The sequence below is a fragment of the Netta rufina genome (genome assembly GCF_964035555.1).
Source record: "Netta rufina genome assembly, chromosome: 1".
In the NCBI taxonomy this organism is placed as follows: Eukaryota; Metazoa; Chordata; class Aves; order Anseriformes; family Anatidae; genus Netta; species Netta rufina.
Window position 1 is genome coordinate 169429651 of NC_140123.1, and position 19563 is coordinate 169449213.

General features: G+C 43.9%; 2 protein-coding genes across 2 annotated transcripts; both read right to left on the reverse strand.

Annotated features, from left to right (window-relative positions):
- Nucleotides 1-1154: 1154 nt before the first annotated feature.
- Nucleotides 1155-5859, reverse strand: YEATS4 (YEATS domain containing 4). Its single transcript, XM_084286048.1, has 7 exons — nt 5705-5859; nt 5462-5581; nt 5190-5256; nt 5002-5096; nt 3897-3989; nt 3732-3819; nt 1155-1698 (listed from the first exon to the last, which is right to left on the reverse strand). The coding sequence occupies exons 1-7, from the start codon at nt 5753-5755 to the stop codon at nt 1529-1531; spliced, it is 684 nt and encodes a 227-aa protein (XP_084142174.1). The 5' UTR covers nt 5756-5859; the 3' UTR covers nt 1155-1528.
- A 566-nt stretch (nt 5860-6425) lies between these two features.
- Nucleotides 6426-10007, reverse strand: LYZ (lysozyme). Its single transcript, XM_084302723.1, has 4 exons — nt 9823-10007; nt 8481-8642; nt 7497-7575; nt 6426-6844 (listed from the first exon to the last, which is right to left on the reverse strand). Exons 1-4 carry the CDS (start codon nt 9956-9958, stop codon nt 6778-6780), a joined length of 444 nt encoding a protein of 147 aa, XP_084158849.1. The 5' UTR covers nt 9959-10007; the 3' UTR covers nt 6426-6777.
- Nucleotides 10008-19563: the final 9556 nt, after the last annotated feature.

Below are 19563 nucleotides of genomic sequence, written 5' to 3' on the forward strand. Positions count from 1 at the left end.
TACAATGCCCCATGAGACCAAACTAGTGAAGAACTCCCCTGCTATTGTACGGTCCTAAAATTGTTACATGATCAGTTTAGTGAAAACTTCCCAGTTCAACTTCCTAGGATTTCCAATACGCACCTAAATAGTTAAAATTAACGATTAAAATTGCTCAGTCTTCAGAAGCAATAAACATCTTGAATAACATAAGGCATTTAATTTATGTTTTAACTGAATAGACTGACCTAGAATGCTCTGGAACCCTTGTGTTTATGCTTACCTACAATGCTTGGAAAATGGTGCAAGAAAATTGCTAATAGCTAGTAAAAATAGTTGCTCAGTGTGATCATCAGCAATGGCAGTTACCTCATCAGACAAAATTGGGTGGTCTGCAGCACTGGGGGGGATTTGTGTGAACACTGCTCGGACAAGGTGCATCATCTTCCTCAACGAAGTACACCAAATTTTAAGTTATTTTTCTTAATGACAACTCCATATTGAGCTCAGACTGTTAGAACTGTTTCAGTCATGAATCTTTCCCAAGCCACATTAAATGCAAAATTATCAATTGTTTCAAAGAAGACTAAATTAGTGCTTTGGTCTATTAATACCGATTTGCATGGAAGTGGAGGGTGATTTTTTTTTTTCCTCCTCTAAAGCAGAGGTTACTGCATCAAAGGATCTTGAAGCAGTAGAGATTTCCAAGCCTTTCAAAACCTCAAGTCCTGCCATCTCTATGAGGCACATTTACATCTACAAATGAAGAGAAGAATTCATAGGCAAAATATTACGTACTAATTTTTCAGGGGGTACACTTCCTACTTAACACTAAGCAGAATACAGATGTTAAACAGAATGTCTACAAAACAGGACAGATACAGTTTCCTGCATCCAAACATAACTTGTCGAGTTGATGCCTTTGTGTTAAAGCAGATGTGGGACTAGAAACTCTTATCTGTAGATAAAGAAGTTATTAAAAACAGCATTTTCCTGATTGTATAGATTATTTTTTTTCTCATGGTGCTGATAATAGGCAGACTTCCAGAAATTACTGTAAGCATCTTACTTAAATTACATAAGCATCTTGCATACTATTATATTACAACCCGACTTAAAACTGGTATTTACAATGGTACTTGAAGCCCAAACTGGACAGAGACTTTTTTTTTTTAATAAAAAAGAACGTGTTTTATTTTCAACTTAAAGATGCATCTCTAAACAGTAGAAAAAAAAAATAAAAAAGTAAACATTTTGTAAAGTCCCACTGAACTAATACAAGACTTAATACAAATTTTTCATATACATCACTCAAATGCAGTTAAAAAATCATCTGGTCTCCAAGTCCTGTTTTCCTTGAAATATGTACCCACAGATTTCAACTACAAAGAGAGGATACATTCATTCTTGTTCTCTTCAAGAAGTCAATTGCCACACATTCCAATGATTTGCAAATAAAATTCATACGGTCTCATCAAGAGAACACATCCAATTCCATGACTGGAGTCCTTTCATTTTCAGCACAGGCTCCCTATCAAGCCACCATTCATCACATGTCTTTAGACTGATCATCTTCTTCAAGTTTTCTGATTTCATTCTTCAAACAGTTGATGGTTTCACGACTTGCTTTTAATCGTTCTTTAAGCTCAGCAATTTCAAAACTGGTTTTCTTTTTAGCAGCTTCTAGCTTTTCCCTGGTTTTTACTTCAAGATCTGCAACTGTGATGGTGATAAAGAAAAATAAGTATAAAAAGAAATCATAATTATTAAAAACACATTTACTTCTTAAACAGCGATAGTCATTTAGAAGGTATGTGTCCAAAAAAAAAAAAAACCAAAACCAAAAACACCAACAATTACTCTTAGTAATTCAACTACTTAGTAACTTAATATTCTTAGATTCAACGCATGTGGTAAAAATGATATATGAAAAAAAGATGGAATTAAAAACACGTTTATGACCTCATTCAGTCCATCGTTTTTGTGTAGGAACACTGTAATTTACTATAGCATTTGCCAGAGTAAAAACAAACGACTAACAAACAAACAAAAAAAACAACCTGAAGATTAGGTGAATGACATGATTGACAGCAAAAAAAATGACAGCACATGGGAAAAGCAGAGTGAAAAGTGTATCCCATTTACTATTCTTCACTGTATTCTGATTCTGCGCATCTACAAAATTTGGTGGTGGTACCTGTGCTTTAACAAGCATCTGACTGGTGATGGAACATCTGACAGGTATTTCTTTCTTTTTTTGTCATGCACAAGTTTTAAGACAATGCAAAGCCAGGAAGTCTTCTTAGGCCATGGATATCCCTCCAGATCCTATGTTACATCATTTTGGATTTAACCTTTTATCTGCTTCAATAGCACTTTTTAAGGAAATGCATTCAAAAAATTATTTTTTTTTTATTATTGCTTAGGAGAAACATGCAGAACTTCTAATTAAGAAAGCTTTAAAACTGGACTTTTTAAGAAAGTTTCAAATTATTAAATGCTTTCTACCCACAAACTATAACACCATGCAATGTGATGAAGATCCACCTTAAGACTAACAAAATTGAAGTAGAAAATGGAATTACCTCACATGTTCAAACACCTGAACAGATACAAAGCAAATCAGAACCCTAAATCTGTGGAGCTCAAGCACTCCTTGATTGAGGTATTCAGTGTCAGGAGAACAAGCAGATAAGCCAAAGAGCAAGTGACCAGAAGTACAACGGCATTGCAACTAACAAGGTAGAATTTGTACTTAATAAATACAACTGCTTTCTGAGAGTGTAAAATAAGAAATCAAGTTCAGACGATCAGAGCAGAAATCATTGCTAAATGCATTACTTTATGAATAAATGCATTTTCATTTCATTTTGTAGAATCACAGAATAGTTCAAGTTGGAAGGGACCCACAAGGATCATTGAGTCCAACTCTTGGCTCCACACAGAACCTTTCCCTAACCCCCAGCCTGACCCTCCCCTGTCCCAGCTCCATGCTGTTCCCTCGGGTCCTGTCGCTGTCCCCAGAGAGCAGAGCTCAGCGCCTGCCCCTCCGCTCCCCTCGTGAGGGAGCTGCAGGCTGCCATGAGGCCTCCCCTCAGCCTGCTCTGCTCGGGGCTGAACAAACCAAGGGGCCTCAGCTGCTCCTCACACATCTTGCCCTACCTTCATAGCCCTATTTCCTTAATTCCATTAATATTCTGTTTTATACGTAAAGACAGATTATGCAGGAGGGACAAAAGTAACATTAAACTACACTGCATTATGAAGCGACCTACAGTTAAAGTATTAGACAGAAGGGAAAGGGACAGGAAGAGCTTCCAGACGCTCCTCTTTATCCCCGGGGGTTGCTGCTTTGTCTTAAGCAGCGCTAAGAGCTACGTACTTCAAGTGGTGAAGCACAACCTTTGCTTCCAGTTAACATCCTCATGACACAAGCCTAATTACCTCTAAGGCAGTGGTCTGAATTTATTCTCTTTTAATTCATTTCAAATATGATAAACGAGGTGTAGATCATGCCGTCAATCTTTATACCAAGTTATTTGTAATTCCTTTCTTTTCAGCAAGCATACAGATCTGAAAATCTTAAGTTTTCAAATAAGTATTAGTATCTTTGCAAAAATTGAAGTTAATTTAAGACAAAAATGTCACTTTCTAGCAGCAGCCAAATCCATTGTATGATTACATCCCACAAAAAACCCTAAACCCCAAACCAACTACAGCTTACTTCTAAAATGAACGTATTTTGTACTTACACTCTGTTTCATGCTTATAAGCACCTAGTGTTAGCTGACGAGACGTTGTTAACAGCTGCTGCATCATTGCAGTAGGATCTTGAAATATCTAATTGGGGAGAGAAACAAGTGTTATCATTAATACTTTTCAAAATAAAGTGAGGATTACATTAAAAATTTTCATACCATTTCATCATAGAATTCAGAAACTACAGTTTTCTTTCCCAGGATAGCATTGGTGTCAGACTGAAAAAGCTTCAGCAAGTGATACAGGGTTACCTGTGCAGACAGAGATTTATTAGCGTGACAATTGTAGGAAAATAAAAATCACCTTCTAGATATAAACAAGTAGCGTTTGTTCTTACTAAACAATCACACAGGATTTAAAGGGCTTTTAGGAATACAAAAATAAATGTCATCAGCAGAGCTATTTAAGTTGAATATTCGTTATTAAACATGCCAGCTACAAAGGCTGATTGGCATTTTTAAAGCGTCTAAACAACTGCTTTAGGATTGATGCATAAAAAACTACTAAAAATACCTTCTCTTAAAGATTTCCAAATAGAACAGATGATTTATTTCAAACCAACTTTGCCAATAAATCTGTTTGAAAGTGGTTTCCACAACCTTATCATCCCCATAGTTTGGGTGACAGAAAGAACCTGCTCCTTCCAGGAGCTAGTATCTTACCCTAAAATATGGTAATTAAGTTTCCTACCTAAACTTGGGTACGCAAAACTGCAAGATGCCTGAAACAAATGATGGGAAGAAAATAATTCATTCAACTCCTTTACAGGAGTGTGCTAGCCTGCTTTTCTTTAGAAACTAACTCTAGAATAGCAACTTTGTCACTTTTTGACCGATTTTGACCAAATCTGATAGTGTGTATATATATATATATATATATAAATATATATATATATATATATATATATACACACACACACACACATACATTCACACACTACATTATGATAATTAAAATATTCCAGTATCCTACGATTAGGAAGCCACTGAGGAGAAACCCTCCCTGCGTGCTCAACTCATGTAAGGTGCAACGTGCATTCACATATAAGTAAATACCAAAAACAGCAAAAGCCCTCACAAATGCCCTAGCCTGTACTAAAGCACAGAAATTGGAAAACATGGACAAAAATTGAATACATTTCCTACAAAAGCAAGCTTTATTATCCCTGCAGCTGACAGCACTTCTTTCTACCAGCAATATAAAGCACTACAACCTTAGGGCTCCCTAATTCTTTAAGCACTGTTAAAAGTTTGTTGTACTTACAGGTCTTTCATTAGGGTCGATGAAAAATATCTTGATGATTATTTCGAATTCGCCCCAGCCTGTCTCAGTGATCTCGTACGGCGGCTTGGTAACAACTGCGGGGGGAAGCAGCGGGGACGGCGATGAAGCCCCCACGCAAGTAACCAAAACCCTCCCTCCACGAGCTAAGGCCAGAACACGAACCCTACCTCTCAGGGGATTCCCGTAGCTCTCGTGCAACTTGAACTGAATTTTCTTCACGTAGGCTGACATGTCCTGAAAGGCAAGGTGTGGGGATTCTCGCTGTGTGCACAGCACAGCAAAACACTGTGCAATCACCCCAGCCCTTCTTCTCGCACCCCTACCTCCAACACCAGCAGGAAAACAGAGGCACAAACCCAAAAGTTAGCAGCACCCTCGGTGGTCACCCCCCCCCCCCCCCCTTAGCCCCCCTTTGTGCCCGGCAGCCCCCGCCGCTCACCTCGTTCCTGTACGGCTTCACGTACACCGTCCACTGGTGCGTGTGCCCGTCCTCCTCCCGCTTCTTGCCGAAGTACCTCGCCACGTTCCCGTACACGATCGGCTTCACGATGGTGACGCCCTTCAAGCGACAAACCCGCAGCTCCCGCACCCGCTCCCGAGCCGCCGGGGGGGCAGCCCCGGACCCCCCCCCCCATCCCCCGGGGCTCCTTCCCTCCCTCCCTCCGCTCCCGGCCCGCCGCACCTTCACCCTGCCGCCGGAGTCAGGCCCGAACTCGGCCATTCTCTTGAACATATTGCACCGAGGGGGCGCCGCCCGCCGCCAGCCGCCCGCCGCCGCCGCCGCCCGCGCTCAGCTCCACGCCCCGCGGCCGCTCGGCCCTGGCCCGGCCCGGCCCGGCCCGGCCCCGCCGCTGCCGGTACCGCGAGATGGCGGCCCCGCCGTCACGTGCCCGCGCCGCGCCGGGAGGGGCGCGCGCCCCCATGGCGGCCGGGGGCGGCCGGGGGATGGCGGCGGCCGCGCGCGGCCCCGCTGAGGCGGCGGCGGGCGCCGCCATTTTCTCGCCGCGGCCGGCGGCGGGGGGGTCGGGCTGTTCTCAGAGATAACCAGGGATAGGAGCTGAGGGAATGGCCTCCGGTTGCAGCAGGGGAGGCTCAGGGTGGGAATGAAGAGGCATTGCTGCTCAGGAAGAGTAATTAGGCACGGGGACGGGCTGCCCAGGGAGGTGGTGGAGTCACCGTCCCTGGGGGTGCTCAAGGAGAGGTTGGATGTGGTGCTTGGGGACATGGTTCAGAGGGTGACATTGCTATTAGGGTGACAGTCCAACCACATGATCTCAGAGCCCTTTTCCCACCTTCATGAGTCTACATCTCATTAGCCACAACCTCCTCAAGCAGTCACAGGTTAAAAACCCTACTAGCACTACGGATCACAAATCACGCTGACCAATACACAGCCATTTGCAGGTATTTTTTTAATGATGAACGCGCTTAAAACTGCCAAGCAAGTAACAAACATCATGCTAGCGTGCAGCAGCAAAACCTAGCGGTGAGATTTCGATTAGATCGGCTCCCTGCTCTTGCCTACGTACAGCAAAACCAGCAGCTGGCTGTTCAAGCTGCGTCGGGCGCAAACGGGGTGGATAGGTGGAAACTTTCATCTGCAAGGAGTAAAGCAGCAGCTTCACAAGTGAGCTGCGTTGTAGTAATGCTGGATTTTGTGTGGATCACGGACTGTAACAAGCGCCTTGAGGAACCAGTTTGCTCGGTGTGAGGGCTGTTGGCTGTTGGGAACGGGCTCCGCTGAGCACCTGCGCCTCATAGCCTGCAGCCTCGGATCCACCTGGAGACATCTGTGCCTTTGCACCGGTTGCGCCATGCGACCCTGGACAGAGGAAGATCAGGGCAATTAATGACAGCAAACTCAAAAGTCAGCACTGATGGGGCTTTTCTTAGCAACCCTGGCTTAGATACACAGCTAAATTCTGCAAAAGGCCAGGCTATATATCAAGTACTTTGCTACTTCCCCAAAGAGAGAGGCACAACCGAGCATTCCTGATTTAGAAATCACAGCACACCTAAGGCTATAGGTTGGACTGGTCTATGCGCTCTATTCTTTGAGAGCGTCAATTCTAAGTAGAGCATGTGGGCTTTGTAAAAGCAGGTCAAGATGACTCGACCTGTCGCCTGCAGCCAGCAAAATCAAAGCCAGTCACATGTACATTGTAGGTCATTTAGTTTGCACTTCAATACTAAAAGGTTGGGGAATGGAGAGCTTAGACAATATTCGTGGCCTGCTAGTTATGAAGAATTTGGTGCATATGAGGGTTTGAAGAACATCAAGGATGCCACAGCTGCAGTTTGCACCTATGCTCATTTTAGCTACTGTTCTTACATGCTTTGAGTTGAAATATACATGCAAGGGACTGCTAAGGTTTGCCTGTTCTTTCTAAACTGGATTAGTTTAAAATTATATTCCTTCTCTTAATTGTCTGTTCTACAAGTGCAGCTCAGTCTTTTAACCCACCAAAACCTACCATGCGTTCATGCCATTTGGATCTCTGACAATCCTCTTCGCACACCTCACAGCTTCTGTTATGTCTGATCTCAGTAGTACTTGAAAAAGGAGACGGGAAACAACGTCAGTTTTCTCTTTCTTTTCATATTTTTATTTAAATAGTCTTCAAATGTCCTTAGGGAGTGTGTGTTGGTGTTCACCATTTTTATTGTTTTCCACTCGAAGGGCTCATATGGTGTCTGGTTAAATTAACCATCCTGTACAGACAACAGTTCTGAAGACTGAATAGCATGTGGGCAAACATGATGTGAGGGAAAAGCCTATATAATACCCAAGAAAGTGAGAAAATGATAGTGGCAAGAATGGTAATAGTTGTACAGCTGCTTTGAACTTCAAAATATTCAGGCTGTGTGCTGACTACTCCAGATGCCTTGTTCAGCTCTTGAATATATATATAGTGTATCACCTTCTTTGGTAAGACATTATACCAAGCAACAAGAACCAAAGGCTTGAGATGTGCGGCAATTCCTCTGTTCTCTATTTTCTAAGGAAAAGCAAAGAACTTCTCTCTGGCAACTTGCAACTATCAGAGTGCAAGAGTAAGACCAATGAAGCAAATCTAGAAATTATACAAAATAAACCAGGCTGCAAGAGGTCATTTGGGCCAGCCTCTTGCAAGAAGTCAAGCTCTCACTACCTTCAAAGAAAAATGTCCAGGGGTTAGTGTCACTACTAATTAATAAATGGGTTCTGCGGAAACCTCTTTACTCTAGAAACAGTAAGATGGGTAAGCAGGGGAATACAATTCCTGCTGTAAAGAAATGTTTTCCTCTCACTTGTGCACGACCACGGTGCAGACCTCCTTTTTGAAAGGGGGAAGGGTGAGTTTGAACTCTGTATGGCAATGTTTCTAAAGCCGAGGCTGCCACCAACCTTTGCTCATTTGCAATGGGAATATGGAAGGGCAGCCTGTCATGGTATTGCCTGGGGAAGCTGAGCTCACCTGAGCATGGGATACCGCACGCGTTCTTGGCCCTTGGGGTCTTGCCATCATCGCACCACCAGCGGCTGTTGATCTGTAAAATTCCGTAGTCGGTGCTTCCATCAGTGTTACGGTTTGTAGCCTGTGTGTTAAAGCTGCTCTCATAATTTGCTGCACACACCCCTGTCAAAATTCCATTCAAAAGAAAAAAGAGATGTTTGCTTTAAAACCGGACCCGACTTGTGTACATACACGCCCCATCTCCTCGCCTGGCTGAAATGTGACTGTATGCAGAGTGCATGTGACAGGTGGGGCTCCTTTTATTCCAATCCAACCCAGTATGAAAAACAACTACAGCACGTCTTAACTTCAAAACGACCTTAGAAATCCCAGCACAGGATTTCTACCCTTTAAAATAAATGCCAGCTCCTGCCCATGTGGCTGCGGGTGGCCCGGCTGCACCCACATGTCGAGGGAGGCTGGCTGGTGTGGGCAGCGGCAGGCAGGGCACGCTCTGTCCCTCACCCTGTCTCCTTTGAAGCTTTTGGGAGCCATTGACTGCAGCAGATGGCAGCAGCACAAATAGCTGCTGGCTTTGACAAGGTTTGTTTCAGCTGCTTGTACTTCACGTGATGCATAATGGCCTTGTTTTGTCCCATCTACATCTGCTGCATCTGTGGCAGGGCAATGGGAAGGAAGAGGGACGGGGACAGCGATTGCATCTGACCCTCACATGGATCGCTCTCCAGATCCGGGATCAGACCCCACACATGCTTCCCCTCAGAGGAAATTGGTTTAACACCAGCCTGTTGTCTGGAGGAAAGAAGTCTTCACCTGGCCTTCACCTGAGGGAGGGAGGCTCCTTGTCTGGAGGAACCCCTCTCCCTCAGCCCCCTTTCCTCACAGCATGCCCACTGTCTCCTCTCCCCCACTACTATTTCCAGTGATTCCCACCGACCAAGCCTGGCACCAGCACCTCTGCCCAGCTCAGCTCCACGCTCCCATCCTGCTTGCTCCACAGCCTCAGAGGGAGGCCACCAGCAGCAGCCACCCAGAGGGAGGAATCAAAGCAAATAAAGGCAGAGCAATTAGCTCCTGGGGAGGTATGATGAGACAGGCTGCTTCTGCAAAACGCTTGCTGATAATGGTTTTATTCGCCTGTGGAAGAGTGCCAGGGAAAGAAGTGGTAATGGGACAAGCTGTAGAAAATGCCTGCAGTCTGTGCCAGCAGAGATGGACAAACCTGGTGGAGCCTTAACACCTGCACTGCAGCATCATGCCTACATCCTCACCTTAACAAAGCTTGTTAAGTGGAAATTCCCACCCCACGTGCTCCCTGGAAATCAGGGGAGAACAGACTTACAGTTTCCCAGGCTGTATCCCCGGTAGTTGTCCAGTCCAAGTCGCTTCATAGCTGCTGCCAGCTCACACCTTTCGTAGACTTTCCCCTGAGCAGCCAGGGGTAGGAGGCAAAAGACGAGGGTCAGCAAAGCCTTCATGTTGTCGGCGTAGCACACACTGTCTCTCAAAAGCGAGACTGCAGGCTCTCCTGCACTTGCCTCTTATATATTTTTCTCCTGCCCCCTTTTGGTTCCTCTCCTCTGCCGTCACCACAAACAGCCTTTGAAGTATATGGCAATTTCCCAATAATTAAAACATCTCTCCAAACCTGTCAAATTTCTTAGAACAGGTGCAAAGTACTTTAGCCACAGGTGAATTTTGTTTACAGTCTGTTGCAACACCTATTGAAGGGGGAGTTGGGTATTTAGGCTCTGCTACTCAAGTTTTATTAGGAATTTATCATCAAAGTCCCGGTTTTACTGCACAGCTGCTGTTCACCAATCTATCACTACTAATAAAAATAGCCTAAGTAGACATATGTTTAATTGGCACAATTACACTCTCTGATAATACAAAGGTGGCTCTTCTGGTCAAGTGCTGAAGAGTTGTTGATGCATCGTTCATGTACCAACAGGAGCAACCTCACCGTGCTGCGTGTCCTTGCCCGGTGTCTGAAGCAATGCTGGGTTTGTCAGGGCTCTGAGTGCAGGGGGCTGTGGGGCCATTTGCTGGCAAGTGGGGTGGGACATCGAGCAGGAGTATTTGGGGAGGAAGAAGCACAAGCAGAAGCACAGCCTTAATACCCCTGATGTATCAACCCTCCTACAAGATCTACCCGAATGACAAAGCATGAAAAACCCTCTGCACTAGTCACCAGCACTTATATCTTGTTCTTGTTTTGATAGTGGAACTAATAAGGAGAATAAGGAGAAGTGGGTTTTACCCACTGGGTCTTGAGGTTGTTTGTACAATTTTTCAGTGGGCATGCGTAAGCTGAACTATAGAAAGTAGCTCTATTTGATCATGACATTCAGAGCTGGTTACTTTTTACTAGCCTTTGAAATTCTTATCCATTGAATTCATTTCAAAAGAAAGTGCTGGCAAGAAACAGTGTGCCTGCACACAATTGTATTTGATTGGAAGTGCTTTGTTTGGGCAGCTTTGCATGGGGAACTGTAGACACTTCAAAAGGTGGGATGAAAAATTGACTTTGTAATGTTCAGCAAGCTCTTTAAGAGATCAGCTTTTCAGTGTCCCACCTCAAAATGCAACTCTGGTAGAGGGGAGCAGCTTCTAACACAGCCCCTAGACTCCGTCTTCCATGCTAAGCCACCTGATGATATCGATTGCATTATGGCATCAGCTAGTTCACTTTAACAACTATATTTATTTAGTTTTTTGTTTTGTTTTGTTTTGAGGATTGACATTGCCTCATAGTCAATCAAGTAGCCTGTGAGATTTGTGTCCTTATCTGACCTCTGCTGAGGCCAATACGTAACAAAGCAAAGGGACACATAAATGCCATAGCTTTGCAGTAAAGGTCTCAATCTCTTCATGATAAATGCAGCTAAAACCTTCTTAGTCTTCAAACTTAGATTTATTATCCTCATTATTTTAGTGTCTTACTTGTAAGTTGAGTTTAATAACCAGAATGGTGCTGTCACCAACAAGGAAGAAAAAAAATCTTAAGAAACTCCCATCTTGCAACACACAATTGGTATTTCCAAATACCTATAAAGAAATGTGAGACTTCCTGCTAGTCAAACAGAAATATTCACCGTTATTTACTCATCCCCCTGCAAGCTGCCAACTGCAGAGGTACCACACTTAAGAGCTTAACAAGAAAGCCCTTCACGGATATCTTCTAAAAATGCACCCCTGTTTCTACAGACTTCATAGGAATGCACAGCGTTGGTTCAAACAGGAGTCAAATGCCTGCAGGGGCTGTGGTTCTTCACTTTCATAACAGGCAAGGTATTTCCTCCTGTCCTGCTGCAGTTTAAAGCCATTTTTTTCTGTATGTGGCTGTAGCCAGTGAGGAGTGAAGCAATCTCTGATTACAGGGGTTTACAGGAATTCACTTAGAGGGAAAGTTCCCATGCAGTACTTCTCAGAGGGCCAAACTAAGCACCCAAGTTTCATATTTATATTATTTCCATACTGTTGTTACCTGTATGGCTGTGGCAATGACATTTTTCGTGCACCTTTATGTTGTCTAGAAGGGCAGAAATCATGTGAGCAAATTTAGCTGTCTACCAAGTCTTTTAGGGTATGACCTGCTCAGTACTTTAGATAAAATAGTTCAAGTTTAGATTGATTCCGTAAAGTGGAAATGTCACTCAGAATACGCTTCTGTCAAGGTTAAGTGAGTGCATTCAGTATCCACAAACACTTGGAGATACTCCCGTGGTTAGAGCTGAATCTTATTTTCCAGCCTAGCTTTATATTAATAATGGATGGAAGACACCACTTTCTCTTTCATTTCCTTAGGCTGTATGAAAGAAAGCAAAAGAGGAGAAATTACATTTCATTTATTGTCACTCACCCAGCTGGTGCAATAGTCTCCTATCATGAGAACACTAACTAGCAGTACCTTGGCCAGGAACACCTTTCTTGTTCAAAAACTGCCTGCAAAAAAGCCTAATACTGTATACACAGTTTCCAATCCTCTTTCAGACCCTCAGGCTGTAAACGTTTGGGACTGCATCCTGTATTTTGTAGGTGTAATAACTTCCTCTTTGCTGAGAAGAACACTTTTCTTTGTCTCTGGTATTGAAAATGTTGCCAACAGCATGAAAAAGAAAAAATAGCCAAGGCAATTCTACATTCACACACACACAAACCTGCATAAGAAGCATGATTGTTAGAGGAAGATCTGGCCTTGGAGCTAAGGGATAAACTCCCTGCTACGTGTTCCCTCCTAATCTGGCAGTTCTGACTCCAAACCATAGAGAAATAAAGATAAAATTGACTATAAAGCATCTGGTAGGCATCAGTCAGGCCATCAGCAAGGGCTTGGCAATGTACAGAAAACAAGCAGACCTCCTTCAGCTTGGAAAGATCCCTTTGACGGGCTGATGAACTCCTAGGTGGCATTAATGAAAGGCAGAATAGCACCTGAACATCACCCCCACTGCTATAATCAGCTGAGATCATCCCTCATTTTGAGTGTTCAAGTGCAATCACTGTTTGGATGGCAGAACACCTAGAGGAGCAAATGCTACTCTGCTGTCTCCTATTTTATCAATTTATTGCAGTTAAGCAGCAAGAAATGCCACCATGATTCTCCACACAATTCACCAAAAGTGGTTACTACGACTAATTTCATAAGCCAAATACCATGGGATGGCTTTGGCAAACTACATCTCCAGTTTGGGGTGTTCCTATATAAATTAGTAAATGCTGTTTGCTACAGCTTAAATATTTTTTAATTTTATTGAGCTAGATAACCACTTCATCGGTCTCTCAGTTGATGTCAGCCAGTCTCAAAAGTTCCTAACCCCTAAACCCTAACCCTAACAATAACCCCTAACCCCTACCCCTATCCCTGCTTGTACCCCTACCCCAGCCCTAACCCTAACCCTAACCCAAAAGGGGCTCTAACCCTAACCCTAGCCCTAACAGCAGTGCTAACCCTAATACATAACCCTAACCCAAAAATGCTCCACTATGACTCTGCTGGCCCGTGAAGTCAAACCCTGTGAGCTATTTCAAAGTAATTACACAGTGGATGCAGTAAAATGAACAAATTTCATAGAATCGTAGAATATCCCAAGTTGGAAGGGACCCACAAGGATCATTGAGTCCAACTCCTGGCGTCGCACAAAAATTCAGACCCAAAAATTCAGACCTATTACTAAGAGCACAGTCCAAATGCTTCTTAAACTCCATCAGGCTCGGTGCTGTGACTACGTCCCTGGGGACCCTGTTCCAGCACACGACAACCCTCTTGGTGAAGAATTGATATCCAGCCTGAACCTCCCCTGCTGCAGCTTGACACCATTCCCCTGGGTCCTATCGCTGGTCACTAAAGAGAACAGATCGGCGCCTGCCCCTCCGCTCCCCTCATGAGGGAGCTGCAGGCCGCCATGAGGCCTCCCCTCAGCCTGCTCTGCTCGGGGCTGAGCAAACCAAGGGGCCTCAGCTGCTCCTCATACATCTTCCCCATTAGACTCCACACCTTCTTTGTTGCACTTCAAGTCAACCTTGCTGACAAGGAAGTTGCTGTAGTATCTTAGGGATCGCTCCAAACAATAATAACTGGTAAGACCCCTGCATAGCAGAAGCATTCAGCTAGACATTTTTCTTTGCAAGACCGTGGCAAATCCATTTCCAGTGGTATCAACAGAAAAGGAAGAAGACATTGAAGAATTAAACGGCCACTGAAAAGAACACCAAAATAGGCTAATATTTGTCAGAGACCAACTTAGAAGGGGCAGGGGACAACAAGGAAATTATACAGAAACAGCTGGATGATGGAGAAAATGGTGTAGTCGGAACAGAACACAGCTTAAGCACATCAAAGCTCCCAGTGTCTCCGCTGATAAAAAAGAGCTTATCTGTTGGAAGTATCTGATCCCAAATACCGGATTTATGGGAGGCTGCAGTGGGGAAAGTACTTTCGGTAAACAGAGTAAGTGCTAATGCCACCCTGCAGACCCTGTTAGGATCCCACCTGGGATACTGCACGTATTTCTGTTAGGGGATTGTGTGTTCTTTCCTATTACAGGAAAAAGGAACTGAAATGTGCATATGCAAGAACGGGGCAAGTGGGTGTAACACAGCCTGTCCTAAAGAGTGGAAGAGTCTCCTACAGCAGGCTCACCAAAGTGAAGGCAGAACGAGCATTAATTAGCTGTTTTGAATGCCTTAAGGAGTTGAATACAATGGGAAAGGGAAATAACTATATAAAGTAGAGAACAGTATCATCACCAGATCAAATGAATATAATCTGATCAAGAAGAAATTCAGGCAGCAACTTAGGCTGGTACCCATGGGAGCAGTGGAGCAGTGGGATAGCCTTCCAGTGGGAACAGCAGGAGCAAAAACCCCAGACAGACCCTGCTTGGATTTAAGATGAGTCTCCAAAGGGATTATAAATTGTGGTTAGCTGCCACAGCAGGGGCCTGAGCTGCACGTCCCAGGCTATATTCTCCAGCCCTGTGTTGCTACTTAGAGCTCAGTTTCTCCTGCAGCCTTGTTGTGAATTATGTAAGGCTAAAAGACCCTCCTCTGTCCTTGGCGCTTTTTACCTTTAATTTGCTGTGTTTGTCATAGAGAAGACTGATATGGGAAAATGAAAAATAAACAGGCATCCTTTAAAAAATACAAAATAAAAAATAAAATAAAAAATCACACAAAGACTTGATCACCAAGAGAATACTACATTAATGGATTTATTGTTTGAGTGTTCACAGGCGTGAGCGTTATTACCAGCATGGAAGTACATTTTGGGAAAAAAAGAAAAAAGGGGGAAAATGGCATAGCTATAGAAACTGACACTGAACACATGCTCTACACATTCTGAAATAGAGGAAATCACATGCGATGTGGTAGCCTCCAAAGCAGCCATTTCTGAGTCACAAGTAGGTTGTGGCATAGGGCCAGCCGTGGGGGGAAAAACGGTGTGAGAACAAAAAGCAGAACAAAAATCTGCATAAAGCAGATGACAGGAAAAGGACTGGAAATAGATGGGATTGACTGAACCACACTGTGTTACTCGTGTTCCTGTCTATAACAGGGGACAGGGCTGAGCGGCACCGCACACTGTGGCAGATGGAGCTGGAACAACCCTGAGGAGAAACAGGCTGCCACCAGCCTGGATGGGGACTACTGCACATCATCTGCCACCCAGCCCTAGCTGCTGAGCACAGCCTCTGCCCAAGCACAGAGTTTAGGTGCATTATCTTACACACAACATCCTTCTCTCTAAATTGGTCCATCTGAGGGATGGACCACCTGGTGGGTGAGGAGTGGGCTGGTGGTCACCCTCAAAGAGCTGTGGTCACTGGCTCTATGTGACCACAACGTCACCATAGTCTCCAGGTGGAGACTGGTGACAAGAGAAGTTCCTCAGGCAAAAAAGTTCCTCAAGGGAAACAGGCCTGAAAGGCCTGTTGAACCTCATGAGGAATTCAGGCTTGTTAAGGCCTCATGAGGTTCAACAAGGCCAAGTGCAAGGTCCTGTACCTGGGCCAGGGCAATCCTAAGCACAAACACAGGCTGGGCAGAGAACAAATTGAGAGCAGCCCTGAGGAGAAGGACTTGGGTGTGCTGGTTGATGAGAAGCTCAACATGAGCCAGCAATGTGTGCTTGCAGCCCAGAAGGCCAACCATGTCCTGGGCTGCACCAAAAGCAGTGTGGCCAGCAGGGCAAGGGAGGGGATGGTCCCCCTCTGCTCTGCTCTTGTGAGACCCCACCTGGAGCCGAAACAAACCACAAACACTAGTGATTGCAGTACTCTCAAACTGCACACATGAATCAGGATCTAGTTCTTCTTCTTCAGCTACCAGACTTTCCTTCTTGTTCACTGCAAACGAGGATAACCTGGAGATGGGCAGATCTTAGCCCAAGACAGAAGTGATCCGAGATGTAATTGCTGAAATAGGGTGGGGATATACAAGAAACCGAGAACTGTTGCACATTGACTGTTTGTACTACAGCATGTCACAGAGATGAGAAACTCTTCCTTCATTTACCAGCCTTCCCTACATTTTTCAGCTCCCTTGGATGGAGCACTGGTACCAGGATTTTTGATAAGCGAGGATCAACCTCCAACTCCAGACTCGTAATGAAATTTCCAGGTGACAAGGCATTCCTAAACAGATTAGATCAAAGATTTAATTCCAGAGCTGTGGATTTAAATTTGCCAACATTTTCAAGTTTTTGTTTGTTTGTTTGTTTGTTTTTAAAAAGAGGTGGGAACAGAACATTTTCGTTCATCATGAGATTATGTATAACCTCACAGGAGCTGATTTTGCACGAGCTTCATACGAGTTTCCTCAAGCTTCATCCAGTCCCGGAAGGGACCAAAGGGAGTGGGGAAGGGGCCGCTGACTCCATGAATTAGGCACAGCTGGAGGTAGCACGAACCTGGCTCCAGCCATGAATGCTGTGCCGCCATCTCTCCTGCTGCCCCTGATGGTTTTAACAGACTATTAATTTAATTTGGTGGTAAAGGTTTTTTGTTGTTGTTGTCGTTTTTGGCAGCTTGCCAGCTTTCTAAATAAAAGACCTGAATTTCTATAAACCTTCCCATGTTCCCCAGTAACACACCCAAGCCTCCCTCAGTTAAAAATCCAAGCCAGTTATTGCTGTAATTAAAAACCAGAATGCTGAAAGAGGTGGTAACGTAGAAGTAAGGGTTTTATTCCTAAATTCATTTTTAGTAAAAGGCATAAAGTTACTTTTTTTTTTTTTTTTTCCAAATAATTGAATGGAACAGTCAGGGGATAACTTAAAACTAGGAGGGCACAGTCAGGATCCCACGTGACATGAAAAAAAATAATTTTCTGAAGTATCATACTGTTAACACTGTGAAAGAAACTCCAAGAAAATGTTAATGGACTCCAGCTGAGATGGAAGCCAGCCAGCAGATAGTTTTAATCGTTAGGGAGAATTTATACTTACACAAAAAAGCTCAAAATAGTTTTTCTTATGGAGAAAAATAATAATCACTCATCTGGTTTTTACAGCTGCTAGTAAAACACTGACCTCCTCTGACCCTTTTCATTCAAAGCAGTTTATGTATTAAAAAAAAAAAAAGAACCCACCACACAATTTAGACATTATTTCCAACAGCTTCTTCTACAGCACTGCTGGCTGTTCTAAATCATTCACCGGCTTCACTACTCTTACACTACAGGTCTTTGAGAAAAGGGGAGCTGTGGACCTACATGTAGCAAAGACTCCGGGCTTGATGATTTAGGAATGCGAGAATGCAGTTTTAATTATGTACATACTCCAATTAACATCTTGAGGTTGCAGCTCGAGTCCCTTGCAGCTTGATCCATGAATAAGGATTCTGTTTGGGATGAATGGTCTCTGTTTTAACCCCCCTTCACCAGGGCAGAGCCACGTATTAAGCACAGCCTGCAGATTGTAAAAGGTGAGGGCAGCTGTCAGAAATAAGCAGATTGCTGAAGAGGGGAAGGGGACGCTGTGAAGCCTAAGGAGTCAGTTTTAAGAATTAGCTTCACCATCAGTCCTGAAATAATAGTAACTCTTTAGAGCTCTTTCAGAGGCAAAACACCACCTGTTTCTCGTGGAAACCCACCCATCGTTGTCCATTTTCCAGAGATGCGTTCATCAGAGCAACTGTGGCCAACGTTCTCCTCCTGTGCGGATCTCCCAGTGCTTTCTGTGTCACAGAAAGGCTTCTGAGCACTGAGATATTTCACTTTAAGTGTATTATGTAGGAAATCATGCAAAAGAATTGAACAGCAGTGCACTCAGAAGGCATTCAAAGTAATATGTAGAAGATAAGGCAAGAAACTAGAATGTTTTCATGAGGTGTCAAAGCCAGGAAAAAGCACATGGATTGCTTATTTAGTGGGAAAAGGGGAAGAAGTGACTGCTATCTTCTTATACTTGGGACAGCTGGGGATTACCGAGTCTAGTTCTGACATAAACCGTAACTCATAAGGAGGAGGGTATATGGGATAAGTGAAAAATATATTGATGTGGCACTAATTAGACAAGCAGGCAACTCTGGTGTAATAATAGTGCTCACCTATCCAAAGCTTCATTAGTCAAACAAGTGTTTAGAAGCAGCAGTTTTAGAAGATCCCATTAAATGTGTTTTCCTCTTAACTAGGCAGCTTTCAGTCTCTTGCAACTCTGTTTAAATCGACTGGTTCTTCACACCCTCTCACAAAATACATAGTTGAAATACAGGCTTTAAAAAAAAAAAAAAAAAAAAGTGTTTTCACCTGTTACTTTTAGCACACACAAAAAAATAAAGCCTTTCCTGTTTCAGGCCACCTTCCTACCCAAATCTCAAAGCCAAACAAAAGCCACCACTGAAGAAGTGTCACGCAACAACACGCCACTTCCTCGCAGCCAAACAGAAGGCGCAAAAATCTCTCCATTGGTGAGATTATTAAGCAAGAAGTAGAGGAAATTTTCATGCCACTAGATGGCAGGAGGGGACCTTTTACACCACCTGGGACCATCTGCACCATGTTGACTCTAGGGTGTGTATGACCCAGCTCCTAGGGGCCTCACTTCAGCATGAAGGTTAAAAAGATGACACCTAGGCAATGGGTACCAGTGCCAAGTGGATTCAATTCCCACTTCTACAGCTGGGACAAGGTTTCCAAGACTTACAGCTAGTGAGGTCTGACAGGAAGCTGTGGTGGTTTCCAGAGGGTTTCTCCAGCTCGCTTCCAGGTCAAATTCAACCAGCAAAAAATTCACCTGCTCCTTTTAGCACCAGCCCTTCTTTCTCCTGCTGCCACACCTCTCTGCTTTGAAACAAACCCTTGAAAACAAATTCACTGCCCTCCCCTGTCAGCTGCAAGAATCCCCACTCTGAGAAAGGAAGTATATTCCCACCTGGGCTTCTTTTTATCCTGTACATTTTCCCAAAAGTGTTTATTTATTTTTCATGGATGTGGAGCAGGCTATTTACTGTCTCCCCATCTCCAGCCATTTACTTACGTTTTTCAAAATCAATCACTTGCTTTTGGATCTTCTGAGAGGAAAAACAGATGACAATTCAACACAACTGATAAACCTGCTTCCTCTTGCATGCCTTGGTTA